At 36.8% G+C, this 27,772-nt stretch overlaps 1 protein-coding gene across 2 annotated transcripts; it reads left to right on the plus strand.

Moving 5' to 3' along the window:
• Positions 1–27,654, plus strand: LOC148960244 (U5 small nuclear ribonucleoprotein 40 kDa protein-like). 2 transcript variants are annotated; one of them, XM_089116237.1, is made up of 12 exons: positions 1–156; positions 13,985–14,041; positions 14,725–14,797; positions 16,635–16,728; positions 17,172–17,337; positions 20,092–20,145; positions 20,497–20,565; positions 21,864–21,984; positions 23,089–23,171; positions 25,156–25,217; positions 25,544–25,647; positions 27,314–27,653. In XM_089116237.1, the coding sequence occupies exons 1-12, from the start codon at positions 43–45 to the stop codon at positions 27,364–27,366; spliced, it is 1,050 nt and encodes a 349-aa protein (XP_088972363.1). In that variant the 5' UTR covers positions 1–42; the 3' UTR covers positions 27,367–27,653. The 2 variants fall into 2 exon arrangements, with proteins under 2 accessions (XP_088972363.1, XP_088972364.1); XM_089116238.1 differs by lacking the exon at positions 1–156 and adding an exon at positions 6,840–9,220 and having other exon boundaries at positions 27,314–27,654.
• The last annotated feature ends 118 nt before the right edge of the window (positions 27,655–27,772 follow it).

A 27,772-nucleotide genomic window follows, 5' to 3' on the forward strand; every position in this document is an offset into this window, starting at 1 on the left:
CTCGAGCTGCAAACGAGGTTCTAGTAAAAAGGAGTCGAAGCCATGGCGGACACGGGAAAAAGAAGATATGACTTTGGCGGTGAAATTGTTCCTTATAAAAAGCCTAAAAATGAAGTTGTTCTTCGAAAGCCACACCCTAGAAGTGTTGTTCCATTGGTATGTTCATTCTAAAACTTAATTTTTAGGTTAACTTTTTAAATTGCTATATTATTGCTCACGCGGCAGAAACAAAAGCAAATGGCTAAAATAGGCCAGTCTAGAATTCCGAAACTCACATCAGTTAGCGGTAATCTAAAATTCTATGGTTTAGTGCAAGATAGGAATAAAATATTGACTAAGAAATGATTTTATTATGCAAACCAAGTCTTTATTGTAATAATGATTCGGCTGCGATCTACTACCCGAAGACTGTCATCTTGAAATGTTAAATGTTGCAGATTGTTTCCGATCTTGACAAACCAGCTTACCCAAATAGCTACCTGTATGCCACAGCCGACGAACATGTCAAAAAACTTAAATTATACAAGAATTTTTAAATAACGAAACCCAGATCATGGTTTTTTAAAAATGTCTAGTTTGGCTATTTGGTTAAAAGAAGGATGATGACTCTAAAAAACATCTTTTATTCAGCAACTGAGCTGTTAATTATCCATCAGTAATTGTATGGGTATTACCTGCATATGAGTTCAATTTTACTCTAAAAATTTATTTTTTATCAGGTGTGATTAAAACAGCTACCCCTTTTGGAATTTTTTGAAAAATTAGAATCAATATTATTCAGTTATTTACTTCTCATTTATCAACAAATGGCAATCTTTCATACTGAGCAAACTGCCTCAAAATACTCTTTTCTTAGAGTATATACTAGACAGAGCCAATGCCAATGGGGGGCATTGGAGGAGGGCGCGTCGCCCTCATATAAGGCTGTTTGTTCGGAAAATCTGAATTCTTGTTGGAAAATTTTAGGATTCCCCACAATCACAAGTCACATCCCAACGACTGGCTGATGATATTCTTCTTAGCTTTCCAAATTTTATTATTGCCAATTTTATTTTTAATCGATTATTTTATGTTGCATTGACTGAAAATAGCCAAAGTTAGTCCTTGCAGAATAATTTAATGTTGTTTGCCTTGACTATTCACTTCACCAAGAAGGCAACTACACCTTGAAGAAATCTATCTGCATCTTAAATATAGCAAATTGGGTTAGGCTACTAGACCTATACCTAGCAAATAGGAAATGACAAATGAGACACATGCGTAGTATTAAATTTGCAATTAAAGTAGATATGTCAACGAAAATATTATGATCTCTCTCTGCCCTCTTCAATATCACTGATGGTGTCAGCCCTCATACTAGAGCTTACAATTTGGAATAGGCTTGAAATATTTTTCAGCATCTTTGTTTGTCTATGTTTACTAATTCACATACATTGTTCCAAAACAAATATTATGACTGTTACACTTGCTGAGTGCATACTTGCTGAGTTGGAAAGTTAGGCAAAATGACAAATTCTCATGGTATTTTATCACAAAATGAATATTTCCACATTTGCAAAACCAAGTTATCACCTGCTAAATTGAACATTTTCAAAGTGCAATGTAAAGATCCATAATCATAACTTTGGAGAATAAATGTCATATCAGGTTTACAGTAAAACAAATACTGCTCTTCTAAGTGGCTTAGAAAAGACATTTTCTATCAAAACTACATGTCCATTGATGTTATCAAGAGGAAACACTGTCCAGTATGTGCAAAAATATTGAATAATAAGTTACTGCTCCAGTTTTTTAACTAGTTTCAACTCTCATTTCTATCCTTGGAGTTTGTCACTAAAGATAATGTGGATAAAACTGGGCTTTTAACACGATCATATATCCTGACAGATGGTTTTTACTTTTATCTGGCTAGATGCAAATGTGTAGGAAGGCTAGGGAGTTCAGGGCCTTTATAAAGAACATCACACTCTTCTTTAACATTTCTCTTTTTGATCCACCCTTGGATATAATTATCCAGTCAACTTTTTGTTATAATCCTACCTCACACTCATGTTTCCAATCCATGCATTTGAACCACCAAGCAAATGAAATACCAAAGCATGCAGTGGGGTATTCAAAGCTTTTGCACAAGATTTCGGCATTAAGAATAATAGCATCCATTCACAAGAGGGAAAACCAAAAGTTTAGGCCCTTTTAAATGGGTATATTATCAAACTTTGAAAGTAGGATTTATACAAGATTTCTTTAGTATTACAAACTTTTGACAGCCAACAAACTATCTATGTGTATATTTGTTGTTTACATAAGAGCATGTTACTTACTTCAAACAAAATTTACTTGTAGATAAAAAAAATGTGCTTGTTCAGAAAACCATGTTTCTTCTTTTTATTCCAAGTAGACCCATGTTAAATTAGATAGATTTGCTTGTGTAAAATTTACAACAATGCAGCTCTTGCCTTATATGTAGATTGTGCTCTTGATGATTCTCTTGATTTTGACTGCAATAAAATTTGAAAGCAGGTCTGCAAGGCTGTTGACATTTAGAGTAACATGTTTCAAGACATAGAAAAAAAATCTCTTCACTTAGTAATGTTTTGATATAGTCTAAAACTTTTAAGACCCTTTGTGAAAAATGTTTTGGGTACCTGAGGAAAGTTTGGGAGAAAACCTATCCAGTCTTGGATAACTATTTGACTATTTGGCTAGTGAGATCAATGCTCATGAAAGTCATTGTACAGCCTGATGATTTCCTGCATTTGAAACAAATTCTTTTTAATGTGTCATTGCTGGCTAGAAATATGAAGACAATTTTGAGTTTATACTGTTAATGACAGCCTAATGTCATTTTAAATCCTAACTTAGTGGCTAATATTGAGAATTTTAATTTTTTTAACATCTATCCATATTATTTGAGTTATTGACTATCTCACTATCTGTTTGATGGAAGCTCTTGATTTTTGAAAAATATGCTATAGTTGTGAAATGATTTTAAAGAAGGTCCATTTTTATGAACGTCACCCAGTTTATCAAAGACCATGCCAACAGCTGTAGTACCATTCAGGGTTGCTGAGTGAGGTCCTTTTCAAAACAAATTTGAGACCAAACACTACCCAATAGTTTTAGAAACCCATCTGCTTTTAGAAAAATCATTTGATTAATACTTTGGCCAGAGAAGTTCATTGCTGACTAAACCCTCTCTGCTAAAAACTCTCCCCAAAGTCCACCACGCTATCTTAGAGCTAATAACCAAAGTTCTCCTGTTTTACTCTGAAGTGCCCCTTTCTTTTCTGCAAAGAAATTCAGTCTCTAAAACTGATCCAATTGAGAATCCTTCTTGGATGCTGGTTCCCTGAGCCCCTTGGCCCTTCAGCCCTGGCTTGATATTCCTGGCTCTATCCCCCTGGCTCTATGCCCCTTGCTCTATGTCCCTGGCTCTATGCCCCTGGCTCTTTGTCCCTGGCTCTATACCCCTGGCTCTATGCCCCTGGCTCCACAACCCTCCCCCACACTTCCGGCTTGTTGTCCATATGATGTTGTATCCTTTATGCAAAATAAGTAGAGAAACAAAATTTAGCCTAAAATGAGCCTTTTAACAGTATTATTCTGAAAACCAGCATCATTTTAAAACCTGTGGTTGTCATTCAAAAATGTAATACTTTTTGTAGGATTATTACAATAAGCATATCCCTCCCATTTAAATGTGTTGAATTAAATGTGTTGATAAACATTAATCCATCACAATTTTATTTGATTGTTGCCAAAAATTATGGACATCACAGTCTCCAAATACCCTCTGACAACCACTTATGACAGGAGCATACGTAAAGTTGCCTGAAGGTCCCCTATCCATATCCCTAAAGGCTTTATTGAGAAATTTATGTTTAGATTTGCAAAATTTCAAGAATTAGTTTTTCCTAAGGATCAGGAATCATTAAGACATTAAATTGGGTGACAAAGAGATGTCAAAAAGGAGAAAAAATCTAGAAATTTAACTTGAACCTTGTGGCACCTGGGGTTTCATTATTGCTTGGATTTTTATAGGTTAGGAAATAGGTTATGGTTAAAAACATCTGTGCCTTTAAAGGCCATTAGTTGTAAAATATTGAACCTTTAAATAATTAAACACCACAGAACATAAATTTCTGTAACAAGATCAGTTTACTTCATTCCTCAGAAAGAACTTTTCTATAATTGGATCATAAGTCACTGAAGGCTATCATAAGTGTAATTTGAGCTTTTGGTGTAATATGGGGATCACCATAACAAAACTATTAGAAGACTCCTTGTGGATCCATATCCAAATCATATTAGATTTCAGTCGTTTATAAGATTCTGATGATGGACTGTTATTTCATACCATCATCAGAATGTACTTGGTGGGGGAGACGAACAAGCGAAAGTCTTCTAATGAGTTAGGCAAACCTCCGTCCTGGAGTCATAGAGCATGCGTAATTATTTCGACCAGACCCGACCAGGCTACTATAGGCTTCTTGTGACCCTTAGGCCTAATGCAATGTTAAACGAGCTTTCATGTTTGCCCTACCTATCCCGGCCTGCCCTGGATACATCACCAGGATACAAAATATCACACAGTCTTCTCCCCAGGTTAAATGGTTGGCCACCCTTGCCGTATTAAATGGTTGGCCACCTTAGGGTTTTTGTTTAAACGGAAGGCCAGTACGGAACGATACCTTACCGTATTTATTTGAATGTACGAGATCTAAGTTAAGAGGACAAGCGGGTAAATCGATCAGTCGCCTTTATCTTTTTCATTATTTTTTGTGGCTAAAGATAATTTTCTGCTGGGTCTAGAATTTAACAAACAAAAGTGGACAAATTATTTTTTAAGGAAAGTTCTTGGAAAACCTTTTCGAGGAAAGATTGCTACTGAAGGAGGATGTCAAAGGGTCTCAAAGATTTAAACTTTTTTGCGTGCTTTGTCACAATTTCAAATGCCTGTTAGCAGCTGTACTGACAATTTCAACTGAATATAGTAAAGATAATATTTTTCTTTATCTGATGCCCCGATCCATTAATGTAAATATTTAAGCAATTGTCTTCTTTGGTTCAGTTTGCCCAACCTCTGTCTTTGAAAACGATAACAAAATATGTTTAATTGATATGTAAATGAAACTCTAGTCTGTTTATGTACCGATCAACCCAAAACGGCTAATTTTGGTGCTCAAATAAATGTTTGTAGATCCAGCTTTGAGTTTACTTTTTATACAGAAAGGACGATCATGCAACATTTTACTCATAAGGTTGACAATATGAGAATTATTGTTTATGAAAGCATGTTTTTAAAAACTCAACCGGAATTGTCAAACTTTTAAAGTAATACAGTTTGTGATACACGCAGTTCGTTTAGACACTCTAGAGAATATGAACGCCAGGTTAACGGTTTTCAAACTTAATCAAATACTGTTTCAAAGCGTCGATACCTGTTGCCAATTTTCGTTCCGAACATTATTTCGAACATTATGAACCAAGAAAAATGTTTCAAATGTTATCACTTAGCCTTATCAAACCCTGCATGATTTATCAGACAGTGTGTAAACTCAACTTTTTGAGGGAATGTGCGTCATGGAACGCTCGATGAAGTGTGATTATTTTTGGGCCTAGTTTTGGCCACGTGATTTCTTTAACCAGCGAAAAGCTGTAGATTGCATCAAGGCGCTTTTCCATGACGCTAATGAACTGACTGAAGGAGGATAATTTATAAACCTTGTTTTTATGGAAACAGGTGAATAAGAATCTTACGAATAATATAAGAATAAGAACGTCAATTGAAGTAAAAACAAGTTATTGTACTGTTCAAAATCCTTTTATAAGTATGGTGGTATCCATGGTCCTGCTCAGCTGTTTTTTATCATCAAAAGTGCCCTTTGCAATAGAAAATTTATCGTAGCCTCTGTAGCAACTTTAGCAAAGCAGTTATCGGTGTTTGAAATAAAGATAGATGGGTGGTGTCCACGGTTTGCTTTTAGTTGCACTGGTTTTGTGCTTCGTCACCCATAAATAGAACAAGCTAATACAAAGAAGCCGTGTTTTTTACAGAAGCGTAGACAGCCTCGATTGAAATGTGTTACCATAGCTTCGGTTTCAATGAAACATGCCCGCTTCTTGTTTGCTCCAAAAGCGTTTATATAAGCACGTTTGTACTTGTTTGAGTTAACAATGATTATTTTAACCTCTTATTTGCCTAGGTTATCATTCTAAATACTGCGCAGTTTTAATTAAAATTTGTATAACGAAATATGACCGCTAGAAACATGACGAACAAGCAGTTTTTTGTCAAGAGTGGCGAAGTGAAAAGGGCGGTAAGGCTACAGTTGATCATGGAAAGTGGAGAATACATCATAACTTTATAACAAAACACAGGCCTTGTTTACTGTGTTACTATGCAAAACATCCTTTATAGGAACTCGAACCATTTGCCACGGTACTCTGGTCACCAGAGCATTCCAAAGAGGCTTCTCCTTTTACATCTCTGCAACCTCGTTATGACGCTTTAGCATTGCCATGGAAACCTCGTGTTACTTGAATTTGTAACTTAAAAAAACCATTTTATAGCTCCCTCTCTACCATGGCCTGCAGTAAGCTACGTCATATAATCACTTGTCTGATTACAGCACAGGGTATCAGAATTTACACGTTTTGCTAATATGTATTTGAATTCTTATGAATAATTGTACACATGATTACAAAATTGAATGCCTTCAAACATAAAATGTAATTACTATTGAAAGGTCTCTCAAAATTCGTTTGCTGTTTTTTGTTTTGCTTGAACAAAGGGAAGGTTTGTTGTTTTAGCCAGAGGACAGTTTTTCTTTCGATCAAGTCAGCTCTGCGAAGCAAAGTAGTTGAAAAGTTAAAGGATTCAGACTGATGCAGCTGGTTTTATTAGGAAATCCTTACTTGATTTATTTATAAGAGAGAAGAGTATAGATCATGTCGCTGTTTGAGGAGGATATGAGCACAGGATAAGGTTTCTAAGAGTTTGGATTTACTAGGAAGATTATACTTCTCTATGGTCTGACCGTTTGCTGCTTTTGCTTTGTAAACAACAGTGAATTGCCACGTCAAGTATAAAGATTTGTGCAGTCTTGGAAGATACCGTCTGTCGAAGTTTTGTAGTTTTACAGCGAGAAACAGCAGCAGACTTATAAACTGGAGGAGACATTGAAGCAAGGCTGTTTCAGTGGATTTCGCTTCATTACCAACAGGTTCTGTTTAATCAAAATAATTTCCTCAAATCAAATGAACGACTCCGCAACGCAGCATTTTTCAACTGCCATTGCGACCGTTATTCAATTTGCGTTCGATCTCACCGGAGAATACCAAGCTGACGATAAAAATTCGTTTAAGGGATGCGATGAAAATGAGTGCGTTCTTGATAATGAACAATAAATAGCAAATTTCTATTCGGCGTCTTAATCCTGTTGACCAAACTAAGTATGGAAGTTGCTGAAATGTGTTTGCGCCGTCTAAATCCAAGAGATTTTCGAAAATGATACCGAGCTTGTAGTGAAAAGACAAGATGAAAAAGATTGTAGTGCCGATGAACAGGAAAAGTCAGAGTGTACATTGATATCAGGAAGCAAAGATCGGAGGATAACTCTTTTACCGGCTAACTCTTTTACTCTATCAATCTTGACCGAAAGTATATTTATGTTCTGCAGAGGCTAATTTGACTAAGGTGAAAGGGACAAACAGCACCTATCAGATCTTATGGAAGATCAATCATAAGAATTTGCCAAAAATTTGAAGAAATATTTGAAACAGGAGTTTTGAAACAAAGTTTGCTTTGAACACGTGCGACTTGAGTCACGTTAAAAGACGAAGGCGAAGCCTACCCGGTTTCTGGTTTTGAAGTACATCCAGGCCCGACTGCAATGCTGAAATTAAGAATAGATTCATTGTACCCTTTCGGGAGCGTAATTCCTGACAAATGACATCATTCAGGGAGTCGCAAAATGTAACAATAGAGAACCTCATGCGCAAAAGTACAAAAATAAATCATAGCAGTTAATCAAGTCGAAAAAGCAGTTAATCAAGGACAGAGCTTGGTATTCGTTGATTTCAGGACAAGTTTCAGGACAAGTTTCAGGACAAGTTTCAGGACAAGTTTCAGGACAAGTTTCCGGACAGGTTTCCGGACAAGTTTCAGGAACGATTTGTGCTCTAGTTTTGGTCTTTAGAATTCATGCTCGAGTGAAGTACTCTATGGGTTGATAAACCGTTGGATTCAATATTGAATAAGGATAATTAAAAACACAAGAAGTAAACTTGTGCCCTCAACCATCATAAAATTCCTACGAGTTTACACTATTTTTATGACCCAGTTGGAGCCATTTTCGAATAAATTTTGAATAAAGGGGTTTTTCTTGAGCCGTATCGACAAGTTAGGAGACTATTTCCTGTCAGCTGTTCTTCTTCGACGTGTGCATGTAAAGACGGAAGCCAACAAGCATTAAGGCGTTAATGAATTTTTTTATACTGGTATGGATTCATAAATACAAAAATCGAGGTTTCTATAAGAGAATAACGAGCAACTTGCAAAAAGAAAGACTTCACGTATTGTTTTATTGATAATGACTAAAGGCAAGAAATCGCGTACCAGCAAAATATATGAAAAGAAAGCTTCATGGCTCTATTGATTTGACACACGTACTAGCAGGTTTGAATAGATTTGTCAATACATCTTCACACTGCTTTCACCGAAATCAAATTGGCGTCGACCACAAATGGCATCGTACACCATTGAAATTATCGTATAGCTATTGCACTAGACTATAATGCCCGTAAATAAGCTATAAACAAAGGTAACTAAACGGACGCAACAAGGCAGTCGTTAAAGGAAATTAGTGACTTGTTACATGATTAACAACATAAAGGGAAACCTGTTTTTTCGATTGAAGACTGCAGATACTCAAAATGGATTACTGAAGTGAAAGCATCGGTTGGTTTATAGCAGCTCAAAAGCCTGCATCATTGGAAGTAGAAAATCTAGGAATAATTGGCTTTCTGAATGTCTTCGAAGTTTTCGCAGTAAAGCACAGTTGAAATTAGAAACACAGAGCCGCGTGGTGGTAGCTTCAAATTGTCATAATCTTCGGTTTCCAACTAACAGCGTCATAATGTTCCGAGAAATTCGGAGAAGAAGGAATACTTGACGATGGGCATAACCTGTGGCCGCATTACAAAAGTCAACGCAAGCGTGAGTAAACTGGTCTTAAACTTGAGCTTTTCTTGAGTGATTTCTTAACATGTGATCGCGTAATATTCTGGGAAAGGAGTTTCAAATCAAAAGGCTATATGATGTAGTTATTTCACTTGTACACTGCACGAAAATAGATTGCAAACGGAGATCGGCCGGGAAAAACTTGTTTATTCTATATGTGCGGGTCAGTATGCCTCAAGTCTATTTTACAAGTCCTATTGTCTTTTCATAAGATACCTGCTTGACAAGTACTCTATGCCGTATTTGAATAACCGATTTGATTTCATACATATCTGCAATAAAAGATAGGCAATGCTCTGGTGTTTTGTTTTCAATTGTTCGGCACTAATCTTGACACCAGATAAAGATATAAGGAGTGGGGTACAGCTACAGACATAGAACATAGTGCTATGCAAGAACCAGGGTGCTCTACTAAAAAAGTTCTGAGAAATCTATAGGGAGAAGCGGAAAAGGGTTTTTTCCGCCATTAAAAAGAAGTATTAGCCCTATGGCAGCTACATACCCCTGATTATGTTTTCACTTTGATCACTGAGGGTCATGGATCCATTTTAATAGTTGCTTAAACAGACTGAAGATATAATATACAATTTTGTATCGTAAACTAGCCTCGAGAGTTGAGAATGGGTTTGTCCAACTTCACCAATCAACTATTTTACTTGTCGGTTTCTTTAGTTTAACATGAAAGAAACTGAATTTATGCTAAAGGAGGCTTGTTAGGAAAGTGTATGACGAGTATCTGGAGGTTGCATTTACTACACTTTGTGTTGATCCCTGGCGGGAAGTTTGCCTTTTAAGGTGTTTAGAAAATGATTTTATAATTTCATATATAAAGTTCATTTGTTTTAGGAAACTGAAGCAATTTGCTGGCATTTCATAGCACAAGCTTCCTGTACTAAATATTTTAAGTCGAAGTTAACATAAAACGGTTTGTTTGAAACGTGACCCTGGACTTGCGCTGAAACAGGACCCTGAAAGCCTCCTCTCCCCGAGTCTTCTGTCCAAAAAGGAACCCGCATTCAAATTTTAAGATGCCAAATGCCTTAAAGTTTAGCGAGTCATATTTCAAGATCAATCCAGAACGTAAGCTAATGTAAGGTCGTATAAATTTCCGCAAAAAGCTTACTGTTTAACGCAAGGATACATCGCACTAACTTCGATGAGAAAAAGTAATCGCCTAATCACCACGATCATTTTTTTGACAATCACACCCAATCACACCCATTATCGACAAAACGTCCTCGCGAGTACCACTTCTTTCACAAGACTGTCACTGCATGCTAAACTCTCACAAGAGAATATTTTCCTAAATCCTACTACACGTTGATTACCCCAATTAGAAATCGAGTGGAAAATCATAGACGGACAACATGATAGTCATTAAGATGCTCTGCTGTTTGGTGGAAAGATCACGCCAATGGTATACGCATCTTCTAATTGCTTGGCAAGGCAAACTAGCAAATGAGTAATTTTTCATTTAAGATATAGAGAAACGAAGGAAATACTAAAGGGAACACTACCAAAAAATACTTACGATTTCTTTTTGGTGCTTCATTGACTGGCTCATATGAATCACAATGATTGTTCCCATCGACAAGCTGTTGTGAAGAAAAAATTTACCTAAGCTATTCTCCTGTTAGAGAAATGTTGAAAATATGATTTAATAATGTCAAAAGACCTATGTGTAATATTCAATTTATAAATAATCTAGATTAAAGGGCTGAGGGAATATGTATATTGGTGCTATCATAGTCATAGATGCCTCAATGAATATAAAAATTGAATTTAGCAAATTTGTTCATAGTCGGCTGACGTGTTTCTCATGTTATGCTTAATTTCATTGGTTTTTCATCGTCCTTGTCGCAATCATCAACCTTTTAAACTTCAAGTAGTACTAGGTGAGGTGTTGGTCCCTTGAATTTCTACAAGAGAGAGGGGGACAGAGAACTGGGTGACAGAAAGGAAGACGGTCATAGCAAAGTTTCATCTCTTTTCATTTTTCCCTCCTTACTCAAGGTTATGCATTTTGACCAGCTCCTGTTCTCTGCGTCTCTGGTTTTTTTCTTTTTTACGATGTATTTTCACACCCAATCAGAAAACAAAGCAACGAATGTACCCTTTTTACGTCAAAAAGAACTTTTTGCAGTCCTGCTCGAATGGGACACACACTTTCGTTATCATTGAATGAAGATCAGCCTCCTTCACTGAACCAAAGCCAAGACGCCCCAGCAGGAAGGAACCCTGATAGATTTTCATGACAAAACCTTTTATTTCATTTAAAAACCAGTGAAGACTAAATGCTGCAGAAAAGTTTCTAAACGCAGCACCTTTTTGTACAGGAAAGTCTCTAAATATGTTGTTTTCTGCTGGTTCTTTCCAGTTTTTTGGTTTTTTATTCGTTTTTATTTAAAGGATATAAAATAAACTGATTCTCAGACATTGTTAAAAAGCATGCTCTTTCCTGTGGTTTTCTTCTTAGCTGCAAATTCGAGTTTATATAGGCGACCTTGAAGAACTACTTTGTGGTGGACCAATTGTAAGAACGAACGATTATATGTCTTCTAGAAGCTGTTGGATATTTAAGTTGCTGGCGATTTTGTCTCAGTATATTTATAAATGTTGTTGAAAACAAGATAAGAGGTTGACCAAGAACAGCGATATTGCGAAATAGAAAATGATAAACTGTAAAGATTTATCGAAATTGTTGTCGTCCTTTCTCGAGGCAAACATTTTCGCTGGAAAAAACAATGCTCCAACCTGCTCACACTATAATAGAGAAACGATAAGGATTTCTAATATTTTCTGCACTTATTTGTTGCGCATCCTTTTGACAAATTTAAGTAACGTATGGTCTTTCTCAAAGAAGAAAAGATACAAAAAACTTATCTTAAGATTTATCCAAAAACAAAGCTATTTATGTTTTGATTTCAATCATCAAAATATCAAACTTGGATTCATGGACAAGTCCTTCGTTTGCTTTTGCTAATGTGTTTGGGATCATTTGTTATGTGACCTATAAAATGGATGCTGCGAGGCACATATTCGGATCTCTTAAAGTACAATAATTCTCCCAGCCAATATTCTTTTAATATTCCGTTTGAATGGGCGCACCCGGCGTGCAAATAACGATATTTGTCTATATCACATAATTTTTCATACCGGCTTTAATAATATTGGTCAAACAGTGCGCCTGCTCTCTCTACTGCATTTATGTAGACTCGTCTACACTACCTGTTTCTGCTTCAATGTTCCCATGGATACATTTTTGTGATCAACATCTAAATCAACATTACCTGATAATTATAATGCTAAGGATATAAGTTCAGAATTTTGTAATTCAACCATGTTGCAATTCTGAACCCCCCCCCCCCCTTTGGTCTTTGAAGACTTTTTTGTAGAAAAAACCTGGCATAAAGTAGATTTTATATTTCTTCAATATTAAAAATTAAATATTTTTGGGGTTGCAACCACTCCCAACCTTACAGCTGAATCTATCCAATAATGTTCAAAGGCTTTGTACAGCCTCAGTTCCCTTAGAAAACCCTTCTCGTCGATCGAGTTAATAAAAATTATTGTAAAATAGCTAATACGATAATTTTAAGAAATTAAATAAATGATATTTTCATATATGATTCTCTTCTAACATCTGACGTTTGAAACGGATACGCCAAAACCCTTACCATCGTTTCTAACCATCTTTTCGAAATGATGGTAGAATGAATTTTCTTAGACACGATCACCACAGCAGCAGACAAGGCATTAGTTTTTAAATTCGACGTGTATTGGTCGCCTGAATTAACATCCTTCCTAATATCTTTCTTAATTAACATCCCTTAGTGACTGACCTTCTGATTTCCTTCTTTGTGTGGTATATTTTTATTCTTCGCATCAAGGTTTCCGCTGAAAACGGGACATCGCACGGTTGTTTCCAAAAAGCTTTTCCTTTTCGGTGAATTGTTTGCAATCGTTTCCCCTATACTTACTTAGTCAAATCTTAGTCAGGATTTGAATCTGGTTTCCTTTTATCAACATTTAATGGGTTTTGGAAAAGATTTGATGGTTTAAAACTGAAATCACTGTCAATTAACTCCATTTGAAGAAGTTCCGTTTGAATATCTAGCTAGAGCATGGCCTTTTCTCGCTCCCGACACTGTCAAATATCATCAGTATTCGCATCATTAACTTTCCTATATCGAGGAAAGCCTTGCATTTTTAACGTACTAATGTTTTATCATACTTTTCTGAATTGTCCAACTGGTTAGAAAACCTGACTTCAATACTGCAGGTTGCTGATTCAAATTGAGGCACGACCCTTGTTCGGACGATCGCCTCGTGTCCTGCCAACGCAAACACTGAGAGGCCAGAAGCTAATGAGCAGATCAATCTCTCTTCATCTTGGCGTTAGCCAGAACAAGTGTCCTCCTTAATAGGGACTTCTCCTGCACCTCAGTCCTTTATTTTTTGGTTTATCAACAATATCTTACCAACAAAGGGAGAAATAGTAATATTTCTAGCGCTGTCCAAAATACGATTGCTGCATACCAAGTTTCTTTTTTACGTAGATGATTTCAGAATTTTGCTATCATTTGCGCTCTAGAGCTAACATAAATACATTTCATATTTTTTCACATGTTTAACGATAGAGCTCTGATTTCTGATCGAGCGCCACACTTAATCCTTTCAGAAAACATAGTTTCATTTTGCACTTTGATGACCTCACAAGTTCTATATTTGTTTTCACAGGGTCCACAAAGATCGTCTGCTTTGGAGTCACCAATCATGCTCCTGACTGGACACGGCGTAAGGAACTTCTTTACAGCTAATTGGTCACTGCTACCAAAAATCGTCAATGAAAAGTGGCTTTAATTTTACTGGCAGTTGACTGCACCGAATTCCAGATACACTTAACTATGACTGACGTACTCCAGAGACTTTCCATCGCTTGGCCTTGATTTGCCTTCCATTAGGATTTTTTAACCTTTCCACTGGGCCTGTTAATGTGCATAGCTGTGCTAGTCATCCTATAGTGCCCTATCGTCATGGGTCTATTTTCACCTCTTGGACAATTTTATCAACACACAAAGTGTTGGTCTAGGCTCATTGCAGCCCTGTTAGTCCTACTTTCTCATTAAAAAAATACATCTGAAAAGTCTTCATTTTACTAAAATACCCTATTTTTCTTAATAACTGAAGCTGTAATCATGTTCTTATCGGAATTCAGAATATATCTGCAATCGTCATTTTTAATTTATTAATGAGTTCGTGGAAACTCTGTCTTGATATGAGAATCTTAAAAAATCGAAAGAGTATATTTTAACTTCTGTTAGTTGCAAATCAAAATACGATATTTTTTAGACAATTTTTAATAGGCCAAATACTATTTTCGTACTGCAGATATCTAACTTTCGCGCAAAAAGGGAACATAACTGATTTTACTAATTTATTATGTTTGAAATTTTAAAATTCTCTGTTTAAATTGGCAGGGAGAGGTATTTTCCGCAAAATTCCATCCATCAGGAGACACGGTTGCATCTGGCGGGTTTGACAGGCTGATTTGTGAGTAATTCTGAATTTTTTATTTGCGCCATACATTAAAATGCGAGGATGGCTCAGTTGTTAGAGGCGCTGACTACAGACCCAAGGGTCCGTGGTTCGAGTCCCTTGCATGACCAAACTTTCACCCAGAGTGAGAGAGTCGCCTTTCTGTAATTCCAGGCATAGGAATCATGCGGTGCGGTCACGTCGAGAGGAAGGACCAGGACACTGCTCGATAAGCATAGCTTCTCGGTGTCCTAAAAACTACCTTTGGATGCTAGGTAGAAACAAATACATGTACAAATACAAAGTTATTGGTCGAAATAATGCTAGAAGGCACCCTGATGATCAACGTTGTAAGAACTGCCGCGCTGAACTATCGATACAAATTGTCGGGGCTGTATGCATCAGATGTAATCCTGGTCTGGCTACTTATAAAAACCAGAATTATAAAAAAACTAATAAAAACAATGATTTGAACTCGCTAGTAACTTTTTCCTCTCGTAAAACAACGAAATCAAAATGAGTCGATACACGCACGTTTGTTGCCTGAGCAGAACTTTTTTTGAATAGAAGTTTGTTTGATTATGGCGACTGCAAAAAGCGGGTTGCGGTGATAGAAAGAATAATTGCTTGCATTGCTAGTTTTATTGTCAAACACCAGATCGTTGTTTGCCGAGTTTGTGGCGAATATTCTCAAATTGACTCAAGTCAAGAGGCGATATTACTACCGGTGTAAATCTTATACAAATACTCTCGTCTTTGAAATTGCACGACCAGCGTTATAATTAGATGGTTTATCGAAATCCCAGCGCTAAAAGCATGACACTGATAACGAATCTTCAAAAATCGTGTTTTCTTATGTGTTTTTTAAAACGTGCTTCATTTCAACATCTCGTAACCGATGAATATTCTCTAAAAGTCTTCCCGTTATATCAAGAAAAGAGTGCTTTCTGTAGATCTTTCGATTAACTGCGATACTCTGAGCGATAAGAAATATCCTCAATAAATAACTGACGGTCTTCATTATTAAAAAGACCAGGTGATATCAGTCAATACTCGTGGTATCACAATTCTGCGATTCTCTCCACTCTGGTTTTCTTCAACATAAAAAATGTTCCAGCACAAAGCGAGCCTAAAAATGGATCACATGTTTCCATGTCCATTTTCAGTTATCGGACGTAACCTGCTTGTTAGATACTTCCAAACAGAAAAGAAGGATAATATTTACGTTTGGTTTTTTTTACACTTACCTCAATGCTAGAGCGAAATACAACTCGAAAAAAAGAATTTGAAGTTTATTTCTATACTTTCAATACAGTTTTGAAAGTTACTGTAATGAAAATCTTTTTGTCGCTTCCTTTGTCCTGTACAGTTCACCTGCTGCCTCTGTTACATTGCGTCATTGAAAACTCAATTATCACGCTGAAATCACCTCTAGCTTATGTTTATTTGGGAAATGTTGTCATTTTCCAACTTGTTATGTTTTTTTTCATTAATGTGCCCCTATACGTTGCTCCCTTAACCCTGCTATCACTCTAGCCTTTTGCATCCAGCTTCTTAATTCCCCGCTAATGTCACATCAAGTAATACTTTTTTGAAGCCATTAAGCGGTGATTGGTCTGTGCATGATGCTGGCATTATATTATTATGTGGCTGTATCTTTGCTTTTTTGTCCCTTTAAATGACTGCAAAAACTTAAAGACAAATTGTGTCAAGTGATGTCTGTCACGAAACGATTGTTCCACGAGAACAAAAGAACCAAGTGAACCAGCTCAGTTTGATTTTCCTGCTCGCAATGATTAGCTATCGTTTAGAGAAAAAAGAAAATATTGTGCTATCTATTCTTTTTTCCTAGATCTATGGAACGTATATGGAGAATGCGAAAATTTCGCTGTGTTAAAAGGACACACAGGTGCTATAATGGAGCTGCATTATTTCAACGACGGAGGGTAGGCAATTGCATTTTGTGGATAAAGCCGAGCTTAGTTGAATCAAATAACATGAAAATTTCCTTCATGGGGTCAGTTTAAGTAAAAAAGCCCTCTACAAGTAAATTATTTGCATAATAAATACGCTGTGTCACAGGGTTATTCAATACTTTGCAGCTCATGGTAAGAAAGATGTAACCTATATTGTATTAAGTTTTGCCAATGTTATCTCTGACTTCGCATCGTGTCATGTGGACATCTTTTTAATGTGAAACATGCTTCAATGTTGCTTCTTTGAAATATGCATTTCTAGGCAAATCTCTGCTTACGACTCTTATGATCAGAAAAGGCTTGTCCAGTTTCTGTAAACAGATGAACGTCTACTTGAAGAGGCTAGCAATGTTTATGGAAATCTTTAGGCCATAATTCGACGTAGATTTGACATTAATTTTTCTCTCTTTTAGCACACTAGTTTCCTGTTCTACCGATAAAACTATAGCATGTTGGGATTACGAGACTGGAATGAGAATAAAAAGGCTTAAGGGCCATTCTGCCTTTGTAAACAGTTGCTGTCCGGCAAGACGGGGGCCTGAGTTGATAGTGAGTGGCTCAGATGATGGCACTGTAAAGGCAAGTACACTTGGGTTTATGACAGTCAGTATTTCTTCAGCTCGCTCGTTGTGCTGACAATCTGTAGCAACGAGTTGCTCGCCATTGTTTAAATATAAACCCTCCATATAAAGGATAGCATTAACCATCGAAGGTTTGTTATCTTGCTCCGTTGCAAAAAGTTTCTGTTTCTGGGGTGTTGTTACACAAAAATAAGATTTAACACTTTTTAGTAAACGATCATAGAAACAGTGTCTGCCAATTGAAACCAAATAGGAACGCCATAACTGTCGACCAAGGGAGCACATGACGATTCGATGACCCATGGTGCCATATCAGTGTCGCCTAAATAACACAAAAGTGAGCATGCTCGATATTCTCAACATAAGCAAACCATTAAAGATAATGAAAATTTGCTTTTCCACAATGAGTTACACGACGGGTAAAGCATTTTCATCTTCCTTTATCTATAAACAAATCTTTGTTGTAATAAAACGTATAAATGGTAATCTTTTATTTACATTTCTTTTCATCATTCTTAGGCTTATTTGCTTGTGGCTTACATTTTTGTTGGCCGCAGTATCAGTTGCTAAATCTTTTATTTTGTTGATAATGTTCGAGTCGCATCTCCATACCGGAACATGTTTACTAACATCTACATGCAGCTAGGTGTGTACCAGCATATTACAAACTTATTGCCGGTGGTGGAAATACAAGCCAGCATGCGAACACCGCTCGCAGGAATTTTTTAAGCATCACTGCAGAAAACTGTGATCAGCAAGATTTTTACATGGATAGGTTTTAGCTTCAGTTGTAAACTAACGTACTTCAAAGAGCTTCTGCTAGTGTTACTTATTGGTTTCCGAAGACAAAATTTTTGTCATGAGAAAGAATGATTATAAATGCGTCTCTGAGATACAATCCTCCATCCTCATCAGCTGACCTTTCGCACTATGTACGGGAAGTTCCAACGTTCATGGTGCCCACAGGAAGAAAAAGATGTTTCCCACCATTGCCTTTTGTGATCATGTCATAGAAACAAAATGAAAGGCTAGGAAAGACAGCCTGTTAATGCATCAACCTGTAGACTGTAGAGGGTTCCGTCAGCTTAAGGACCTTGATTATCATCCGCGTGTTAAACAAACGCCTATTTCTGTGTCTGGAAGTCATCACATTGAACTAAGTAGTAAGTGACCAACGCCGGCAAAATTTTCCACCCAAAGTCGTTCAACGATTACTACAAAAATGGTCACACTCTCTGCAATCAGCGCCTGATCCCCCTCTTTTTCCACTTCCCTCCCTTCCCTTTGGTCCGATATTTGCTACACCTCAACACCTATACAAACTTTACAATCACATCAGAATTACTTCACACACAAACTTCTATTATTTTCCCATTTAAAGATCCACAAACCTTGGGAACTCGATGATTATTTTAATTTACTAACTAAACGCTCTGGGTTCACACATACGCATGAATTTACATCATATGTAAGAAATATTGCCAAGTCTTGCTTTTCCCACATCTTTCGTTGAACATCACCTGCTCTTTTTCCCATCTGCTCAATGATTCATTGCAACTGCAAATAATTTCATTAACAGCTATTCTTTGCAGCATGACTTATATGTTGTTTGTTTTTGAAAAAGCATTTTTCGTCTTATGATTCAGGTTTATTTGCATTTCAACTCTAATTTTTCTTCACTGACCAGGCGCATAAACTTCCATGTGCTTTTCTGCCAGTAAACTAATTCTATCTTGGCAGATAATTCTAGGCGACCTTGACCATCAGAAATTATTGCCAATAATCTTTATAGGGGACTTCTACAATCACTGCCAAACATTAATCCTAGTTTGCTACAAAATAACTCATCATGTTACTATAAAACATATCTTTCCATGTCATTTGTGCCTAGTTAAAACTACCAAAGTTGTTTTCGGAAAAAGGAGAGCGGAAGTTGGAAAGAGAAGAAACAGCTTAAGGATTTTTCAAGGACTTTTTATGGACGTTGTAGATGTTAAAAGTGGATGAACCATTTGAAAATTTTGACAAATTTACTTTATGCTCTTTCCAGAGACCCCGGATGTCTCGATAAACTGTCCGTAAATATGGAGGATCACACACCAAAGATCCTTTAAAATGACAAAATTCCGAAATGTAAACCAACAATATATATTTATAAACGATTTAAGAAAATTAGAATAATTCCAAATCTCTCTTTCGTCCAATAGTCAACTTTTCCCCACCGATAAAAATAAGGACAACCGATACAAAGCTAGGGGAAAAGTTTCAACAATGGTTTGGGCTTAGTCGAATAGATTTTCAAGCTTTCGTGAACTCCAAAGAGAATGGAATAAGCAAACCCATCGCTAGCCTAAACCTGTAAATCTTCTGAACTCGTGTTGCTCATATCCCGGTCCTGCCAGATATGTGCTGATTGAGGGTAACTCGAAGCAATAACCTGCAGCCCCAATAACAGTTCTCGTGAAAGCGCTCATGAATTCGTTGACAGCACAGCTGATTACGATAAAATGTACAGTGTCTACATTAAAAAACCAGTGATTTTTCTCCATTTTTATTATTTCTTTTGTATTGATGATACCATTGTAACAATATGTTGCAAGCTCGGTGCATCCAATTGGCATGACTAAACGTGGTGTCTCAGTCATGATTGTCAATCGACTCAAGTCTTCATTTTAGTATTAAAAGATGCATTTATTATTACTTTTACGGAGTTGTGTTTCCATCCTTATCTCATTGCTCTTTTCTTATCTAGTTGTGGGACCGGAGGAAGAAAGGAGCTCTACAAACTTTTCAAAACACATATCAGGTACGTAACAACAGTAGAGAATTGATGCTTTGACCATAGAGTTTACCTCGTGATGTTGTATCTTCTCTGAGCTAAACACGTGATTTCCAGGAACCGATAGCACAAGAAAGGCTTCTTCACTCCTACTTTTTGTTTCGCTGTTAAACTTGTTTCTAAGAAACATTCACATATCTGTACACTGGTTTTTTATTCACAGTTTATCGAGTAAAATGTCGTGAGAGTTTTTCAAAAATCGTTATATATTCATTTAATCAAAAATCTGAAGATGTTCTACTTGTTACAATTTTCTTCCATCCTTGTTTGCTTTCACCTCGTGTGTTCTGCCTTTGAATCTGTTCATTTTTCGTTAAGGTGACGTCAGTCTGTTTTAACGATACAAGTGACCAGGTGTTCTCCGGTGGAATCGACAATATAATCAAGGTGTGTTAAAGGAAATATTGATCTGTTTCTGTCTCCCTCTGTTTTCATAATTCCAAGAGAAGAAGAGAGTATAAATCTACGGTAGCATGTAGACTGTCTTGTAGACTGGAGAGTTGATGGGATCTGTGTGTAATTAAGTTTGAGCCATGTTGCTCAAGTACAGTACGATACAATAAGAGAAGGGTTTGCATTGACAAAACCGTACTGGAGAGATAACTACTCTCATTAAGAGGATCTATTTAAATTTAAAGACCATTGCCTCATGATGGGTTTTCCTCTGAAACGGTTAACGATGACACAATAATGACAATAATGATAACGATGACAGAATTCCCCAAAGCACTTGTGTATTCGTATCCTGACTTTCCCTGATTATAATCGATCTGTGATTCCAAATGTAGCTTTGACTTTTAAAAACCAGCGGCTAGCTAGCACTTTTCAAATGTTCAAATGTAGAAATTTGTTCATTTATTGATGCTTAATGGGCCAGTTTGCCAGCCTTCCTTGAGTGGTTTGTTACACCACGCCAAAAACCTTTACCCCAAAAGACATTGCGTTCCTTCAACTGTTGACAAGCAAGCTTTTACAAAATGCTTTTGCTGTATTTGTACACAGCTCGGTATTGCCCGCCCCCTTATAAACAGACACTAAAAACTGGAAAATGGAGCTTGTAATTGCACACTTTTTTATACACTCTGTGTGCTGCTATCAAACTTCATTTGAAACTTGAGTCAAACAATTTAATAAGATTCCATATTTTCGCTTAGATGCTATTTACACATGATATTAAATACGCCGGCTAACCTGTTTCAATATATCTTATTGCCTTTTTGTGCGATATGCCCAAACTAGTTAAGTACGGATACTTTTATTGGGCCGTGTATATTACAGTATTTTTATGGTAATATCATTCTGCAACTTCAGTTTACGAATGAAATTGAATTGAATCAGTCACACCTCTCTAATAATCTTTCTCTGCGAAATATTATTGGCCTCAAACTGTGATTGCAAATTGCTGTTATGGCGTTTGGAACCGCAACAAGATACATCTAGACATGTCTCTCACTGTGCTCAGCACTTTACTTTGCTTTTCGATTAACAATAAACTAAAAAAGAAAAGCCATTTTGTTTCCAAATAATGGAAGTAATGCCCTGAAAAGTAACATTGCGCCAAATGATTCACCCAGTGTCCGCCATTTATGCAATATACACAGTTTTCTAACTTGGTGTATTTTTGCTATATACACAGTGACCGCCATAGAGATTCATCTTAACTAAATTTCTTCGTTCCTTTCTAGGTTTGGGATCTTCGTAAAAATGACGTTCTTTACAAAATGCGTGGACATACCGACACGGTTACCGGTTTCAGGCTCAGTCCGGACGGATCCTTTTTACTTTCAAATGCAATGGACAATACAGGTATTCTATATTTCGCCGGTTATTCTGTAAACAGTCGACTCCTTTTATGTCCCTCCGCTTAAAGTGACAATACCGTTTACAGTCACATAAAATTTAGGCCCAAATACGGAAAATATTTAACTGAAACTCCGCTTACAGTCACACTTTGCTTACTGTCAGAGCTTTTGAAGCAACATTCGATGTGACTATAACCAGAGTCTACTGTATGCTGTATTTTCAAAGCAAAATACGCCTCGCAAAAGGGTTAATAGCTGAAATGAACTCTAGTTTTATGAAGGTTCCTAAACCAAAAATAGTTCTCCCTTGTGCTGTTGCAATCGCGATTGTTGGAGCAGCTGCTAAGATGTATTCAAATAGCGCCGTTTTGTTGCCGAATAAACTCGCCGTTAAAACGCACTTTTTAGAAAAAGCCGACTGGTCAAACGCTGTTACTATGCCATCATTTCATTCTAGTTAAAAAATTGCTTGATCCCATTCTGGTAGAGTAAATAAAAGTAAATGGAATTTCGTAGCCTTGGCAGCCGTCATTACTTAAGCTTGCTCATGTCCAAAAGAGTTTGATATGTCTAGAAATTCGACCTGAAAATTATTGAATCAGCAACAGTAATAAGTCGTTTGGTACTTTATTCCATTGTTGTGAAATCAAGGGCTAAGGGTGATCCATCGGAAAATTCATATTACAGCAGCCTGGATCGTTTGCTCCAAAGAAATGAATGTAAAACGAATTTATTGATGGGCTGATTATCAAAAAATGTAGACAAAATGTCAGAGGAATAGAGTATATATCCATAAATAAACTGGATCTTTGTGACTTCAGACTCACCTGACGATAGAAAATATTTCGAAATGAAAACTGTTGTTAACATTTAATAACCATCTCTATACCACTGAAATGTGTCAAGGTGACCTTTTTGACCATTACAGGGACTAGAAAGTAGTGACAGGACATTTTGACATAACTACATTTTATCAAAGAAATGATCAGGATAATAAACCAGCCAGGCTAGTATATGATCGGGTTTCCTCTTTGCCGATCCGCCTGTACCATTGTTATGAAATCTTTCCTGTTTCGCTTTAAACATAATAGCCCCTTTTTCTGTCTAGTGCGAATCTGGGACATTAGGCCGTATGCTCCGACAGAGAGATGCGTAAAAGTATTCACCGGGGTACAGCACAATTTTGAAAAAGTGAGTTTTTATTGAATTTTAAACCGTTAATCAAATGCCATAGAAGCAATAAAGTAGGCACTGTCGTTATTGTCTTTTATAATAGCATTCAGACATTATCATGTAATTTTGGCATTTGTGCAAGAATCGAATAGCTTGTGCTATAGAGGTATTCCCTTACGACCACTTTTGCGAAGAGAAATTTGAGTATTAGTTAACTTTTGTTTTTATTTCTAGCACCTTTTTATTTCAAAATACGCTTTCTATCAAAGCCGCCCTTATAATTCTTTTCTTAGTCAAATGTTTTTCTTAGTCAACCTTTCAAAACTTGTCCAATGTTTTCCATTTTCCTCTATATTTCCTCCTTCACTTTTGTCTGCTTTCTTTTGATTCTCCTATGTATTTCTCTGTTGCCTTGTGATTCCATTAAGTCATATTTTCCATAAACTCTTTTTTGTTCCCATCCTTTTCATTTTTTTTCTCTTTTCTTCTTATCCTTAAGCAAATTTCTTAGCCATACATTTTTTGGCAAAAATTAAGTTGCTTTCAGGCCCTCGCTGTAATGATCTCCTTACCTTTGGAACATAAAACTGTAAAATTTTGATTGGCATTCTCCCACAAAAAAAGGCCATGCATATATTAGTCGAAAAAGGATTTATCATAACTGGGAGTCACTTGGTACAAACGAAGATTAAATCGGCCTAGAAAATCTTATCTGAAACAAGCAAATAAAAAGCTTATCCAGAAATTTGTCCTGTGCAGCTGTTTAATAAGGTTTATTTCTGCTTTTTTGAGAGTTGAAGCTTTCAGATTTGCTAATATCAGTGTTATCTGCGTTTTCACCTGTCTCTTGTTGACAGATGATACAGTCGAAATACTTCACAACAAAGCTTTATGTAAGCAACGTCCATATTTGAGTCAAACACAGTGCAGGACAAGACATTTTACAATAAAACCGAACTTATCTATTAATCCTATTTAGAGTATAAATGCATCTGCATTGAATCACGGGCAAAGTAACTTTTGTTTTGGATTCAACCAATTATATAATATGATTAAGGCAGCACGACCTTGTGTTGAAAAAAATTGACTAGACATAATTTTTCGAGTCAGGTTGCCATCATGGTGTTTTTATTGTTGTTTCAAATAAGTATGTTTGAAAGATTTTCCATCCTATTGATTTTGAAATAGATTGACTCGCACATTTAATTTAGTTAATTTCAATAAATAAATAATCTGGAATGCAATTCTGGGTGAGCAGTGCGTTCAGTGAATCTTTATGGTATTAATTATGTTGTGGTTCCTGTCAGGGTGTGACCCGACCACTCCTCTGCTTCTCATCTTCGTCTGTTACTCGTTCTCCAATTGTGTAAATCGAGTAAATAGGCCGAGGGACATAGATGTTCCACTGCCTGAGAGACGATCATCATTTGACCTCTTAGAACCTCTCATCTTATTTATATGAAATACCACCAACAAACAACTTGCTGCAGCTCTGTAGAGTCAAACATAAGCTTTATCACTGGTAGCATTTGTTGCATATCTCCAAAATGAAAGGATTAGAAACCTGTCAATGGAGGTTTCGATTGGTTTCCTTGTAATTGGTTGGTTCAAACAAACTTTTTGGTTTGTGACTGCTACTAATCATCGGCCATATTTAACACCTCTAAGTCCGTGTGACGTCACTAATATATGTTTCCCAAGCTTTCTATGACCAGCTGGCGAAAACTTAGATATTAATAACATTGTTTACACAGTAACTTTAACATATCTTGTATGTAAAGTTATAGGTATGATAGATGATTGTGATAATGGAGGGACTTGAGAATAACGCTCGTGAGCGATAAGAACATATTATAATAAAACACGTGAATATTGGATTATCAAAATCCATTAATTGCACCTTTGGGCAAAATATTTTGTCGATAATTATTTTCGTTTCTGAAAAGCATGATATGAACTTTTCGTTTATTTGCTCAAAGTGCATTTTCTTTTTCTCTCACAGAATTTGCTGAAATGTTGTTGGTCACCAGACGGGCGGTTCATTGCTGCTGGGTCTGCAGACAGGTAATCCTTCAACGCAATGACATTTAAGATGTCACTGTTATTGCTGTGGTTCCTGGTTTCTGGATCTTTAATAACAAAGTAACCAAAAATTGCTTAATGATCGGGAAAATCTTGAAATTTGTAGTTGCAGTTTAGAACCGCCCTGTTGTACATGCCAAAGCGTATACAGCTTCGCATATACGGCATCGAGCACTTAATAAATACCTGTAAACTGTAATATTCATTAGCCAATAGACTTTCATTTTAATTACACTAACAGTTTTAAGTTGCTGTTTATCAGTCTCTGCTCAAGCTCGCTGCTAAATCACGGCGTCATTTTTTCATAGATTTGTTTACGTGTGGGACACAGTTACAAGAAGAATACTTTACAAATTGCCCGGTCATGATGGCTCAGTGAACGATGTCGATTTTCACCCATTAGAGCCCATTCGTAAGTGTCTCTTCATTTTTAAGTAAGCCATTTTTGTGACCTTCTGTCTTGTAAGCCTGAACTTTTCTTGTAACATGCCCTTCATTACCCCCAAAACGATCTGCCTCGGTTTGGCGATCACTCTTTTGCAAATACCAGGATGCCGCAAAGTGAACACCAGGACAAAGTATTATCATTGCTTTTTAATATCTTGGTTATTTGCATAGAATGGTCGACGATTGGGTTGAAACGATAAACCAATAAAATGTGCCTTTCTTCCTCAACCGCGACATTCTCCCTCAAACGCGACATTCTCCCTCAACCGCGACATTCTCCCTCAACCGCGACATTCTCCCTCAACCGCGACGTTCTTCCTCAAACGCTTCCTCAGACTTTTTAAAAGAGTGTTGTTATGTTTCTGCCTCTCTTGCCGACGTGGACATTCACTTGGTTCTTTAACGTAGTTATTCTTACCTTCATTTAACAACGAGTTCTTTTGAAACAAAATACGAATCATCAGGAATACTGAAAGGGACCTATCTACGACGAAAAATGAAGATAATCTGCTATCCTGAAGCAGGCCCCTCGAGAGGTGGGCTAGGGTAGATCGTCCTAGGCCCCGAGCTTAGAGGCGTCCCGAAAAAGTTATGATAAAATTGCTCACAATACAAGAAACAACAACAATCCAAATTTTAATGGTGTCATCACGAGTCCCATCTTTCTTTCTGTCCCAGGCCCCAGAAAAACTTTCGACGGACCTGACCTGTAGAGAAAACTTTCTTCACTAGACAAGCCTAGAATAGTTATCATCAGAAAATCAACAGGTCACTCACAGACGCTTATCCACAGATGAAAACTTGCACTAAATAGCCAATTTTCCCTATTAAAATTCGTCTCTATTTCAAAATAAATGAATGTTTCAGGTCAAATGACCTTCTTGGTGTCCAAATTTTATTTGATTTTTTAAAAAAGTCTAAATTAAACATGAATGTGACCAGCAGTCGTGTTTGGAAAAACTGCACTTTTATAAAGAAGTTAGTTTTGGAGCTGTGACAGACAGAAGCAACTCACTATTTTTTGAAATTTTACGAAGCTGCTGTTTTTACCTTAATCGGGATTACGTCAAGTTACTTCCCTCAAACAACTAAAAAACAGTTTGTTGCGAGCAGAATTGGGGCGCAGTGCAAAAATAGAACTCAAGGGCAGCTCCTTTTGTAAAGCATACTGTGTAAAGCTGTTTCGTCCAGTTTTGTATTGAGACCTTCGGATAACAGTGGGTCTCCATGGAAAAAAAAAATTCTGACCTGTGTAGACGAGTTAGCGGTGTAATCTGATTGGTCAAAAACTAGGCCTGCACCTGGAAGAGGTCACTGATTGGTCAAAAACTAGGCCTGCACCTGGAAGAGATCTTGGGTTCCCCTTGGGCTACCCTTTTGATACTAAGCGCCGTTAAAACTCTGTTGATGCATTTCATGTTTCTGCTTATCCGTACTATTTGAAAATTTTCGTTTATATTTGGCATTATTTATCAGTGCAGGTCTATTAATACGATACTAGACTGTCGAAAGGCGTTTCTTTTTAATATGTCCGTGTTTTTGAAGAAAAATTCCAATGATATATATGACACTGTGATTTGATTTTTGACTTAAACAAGAAGACTGACACTAATTAAATTTTTCTTTCGTAGTTCTTTCGTGTGGAAGCGACAAGAAGTTGTACCTCGGAGAGCTGCAGGCCTAGGATAAATAGGCTGACTAAACGGGCATAAAAGATCTTGTTTATTGAAACAGACACGGGGCCAATTTAAGAGCAGAAGGTTTTACAAAGCCGATTGGACTGTCTTCTGGCCGTACCTAGGAACTGCTTTGAAGGTACAAAGTCGGACAGAGACAAAAAGCGCTCTGATGCCTTAAACCAACTTCATACGTCATGTTTATAAAAAGACTCCTTAACTGCAGAATCAGCAGTTTTGTGTAGCAATTTCTAGTTGTTTTTTTATTTTGAACTACAAATGAAAAATTATAGAACAACCGAAGTCTCTATTATGTTTTTCCTTCGCATAATCGTTATCCACGTTATTTCTTGGGAGGTCTTTCATACTGTATTTGCTCAGGACATTGCTTGGAAATGAAAACATAATATGAAA

The sequence above is a fragment of the Rhopilema esculentum genome, chromosome 5 (genome assembly GCF_057945365.1).
Source record: "Rhopilema esculentum isolate cy_ngs chromosome 5, ASM5794536v1, whole genome shotgun sequence".
Taxonomy (NCBI): Eukaryota; Metazoa; Cnidaria; class Scyphozoa; order Rhizostomeae; family Rhizostomatidae; genus Rhopilema; species Rhopilema esculentum.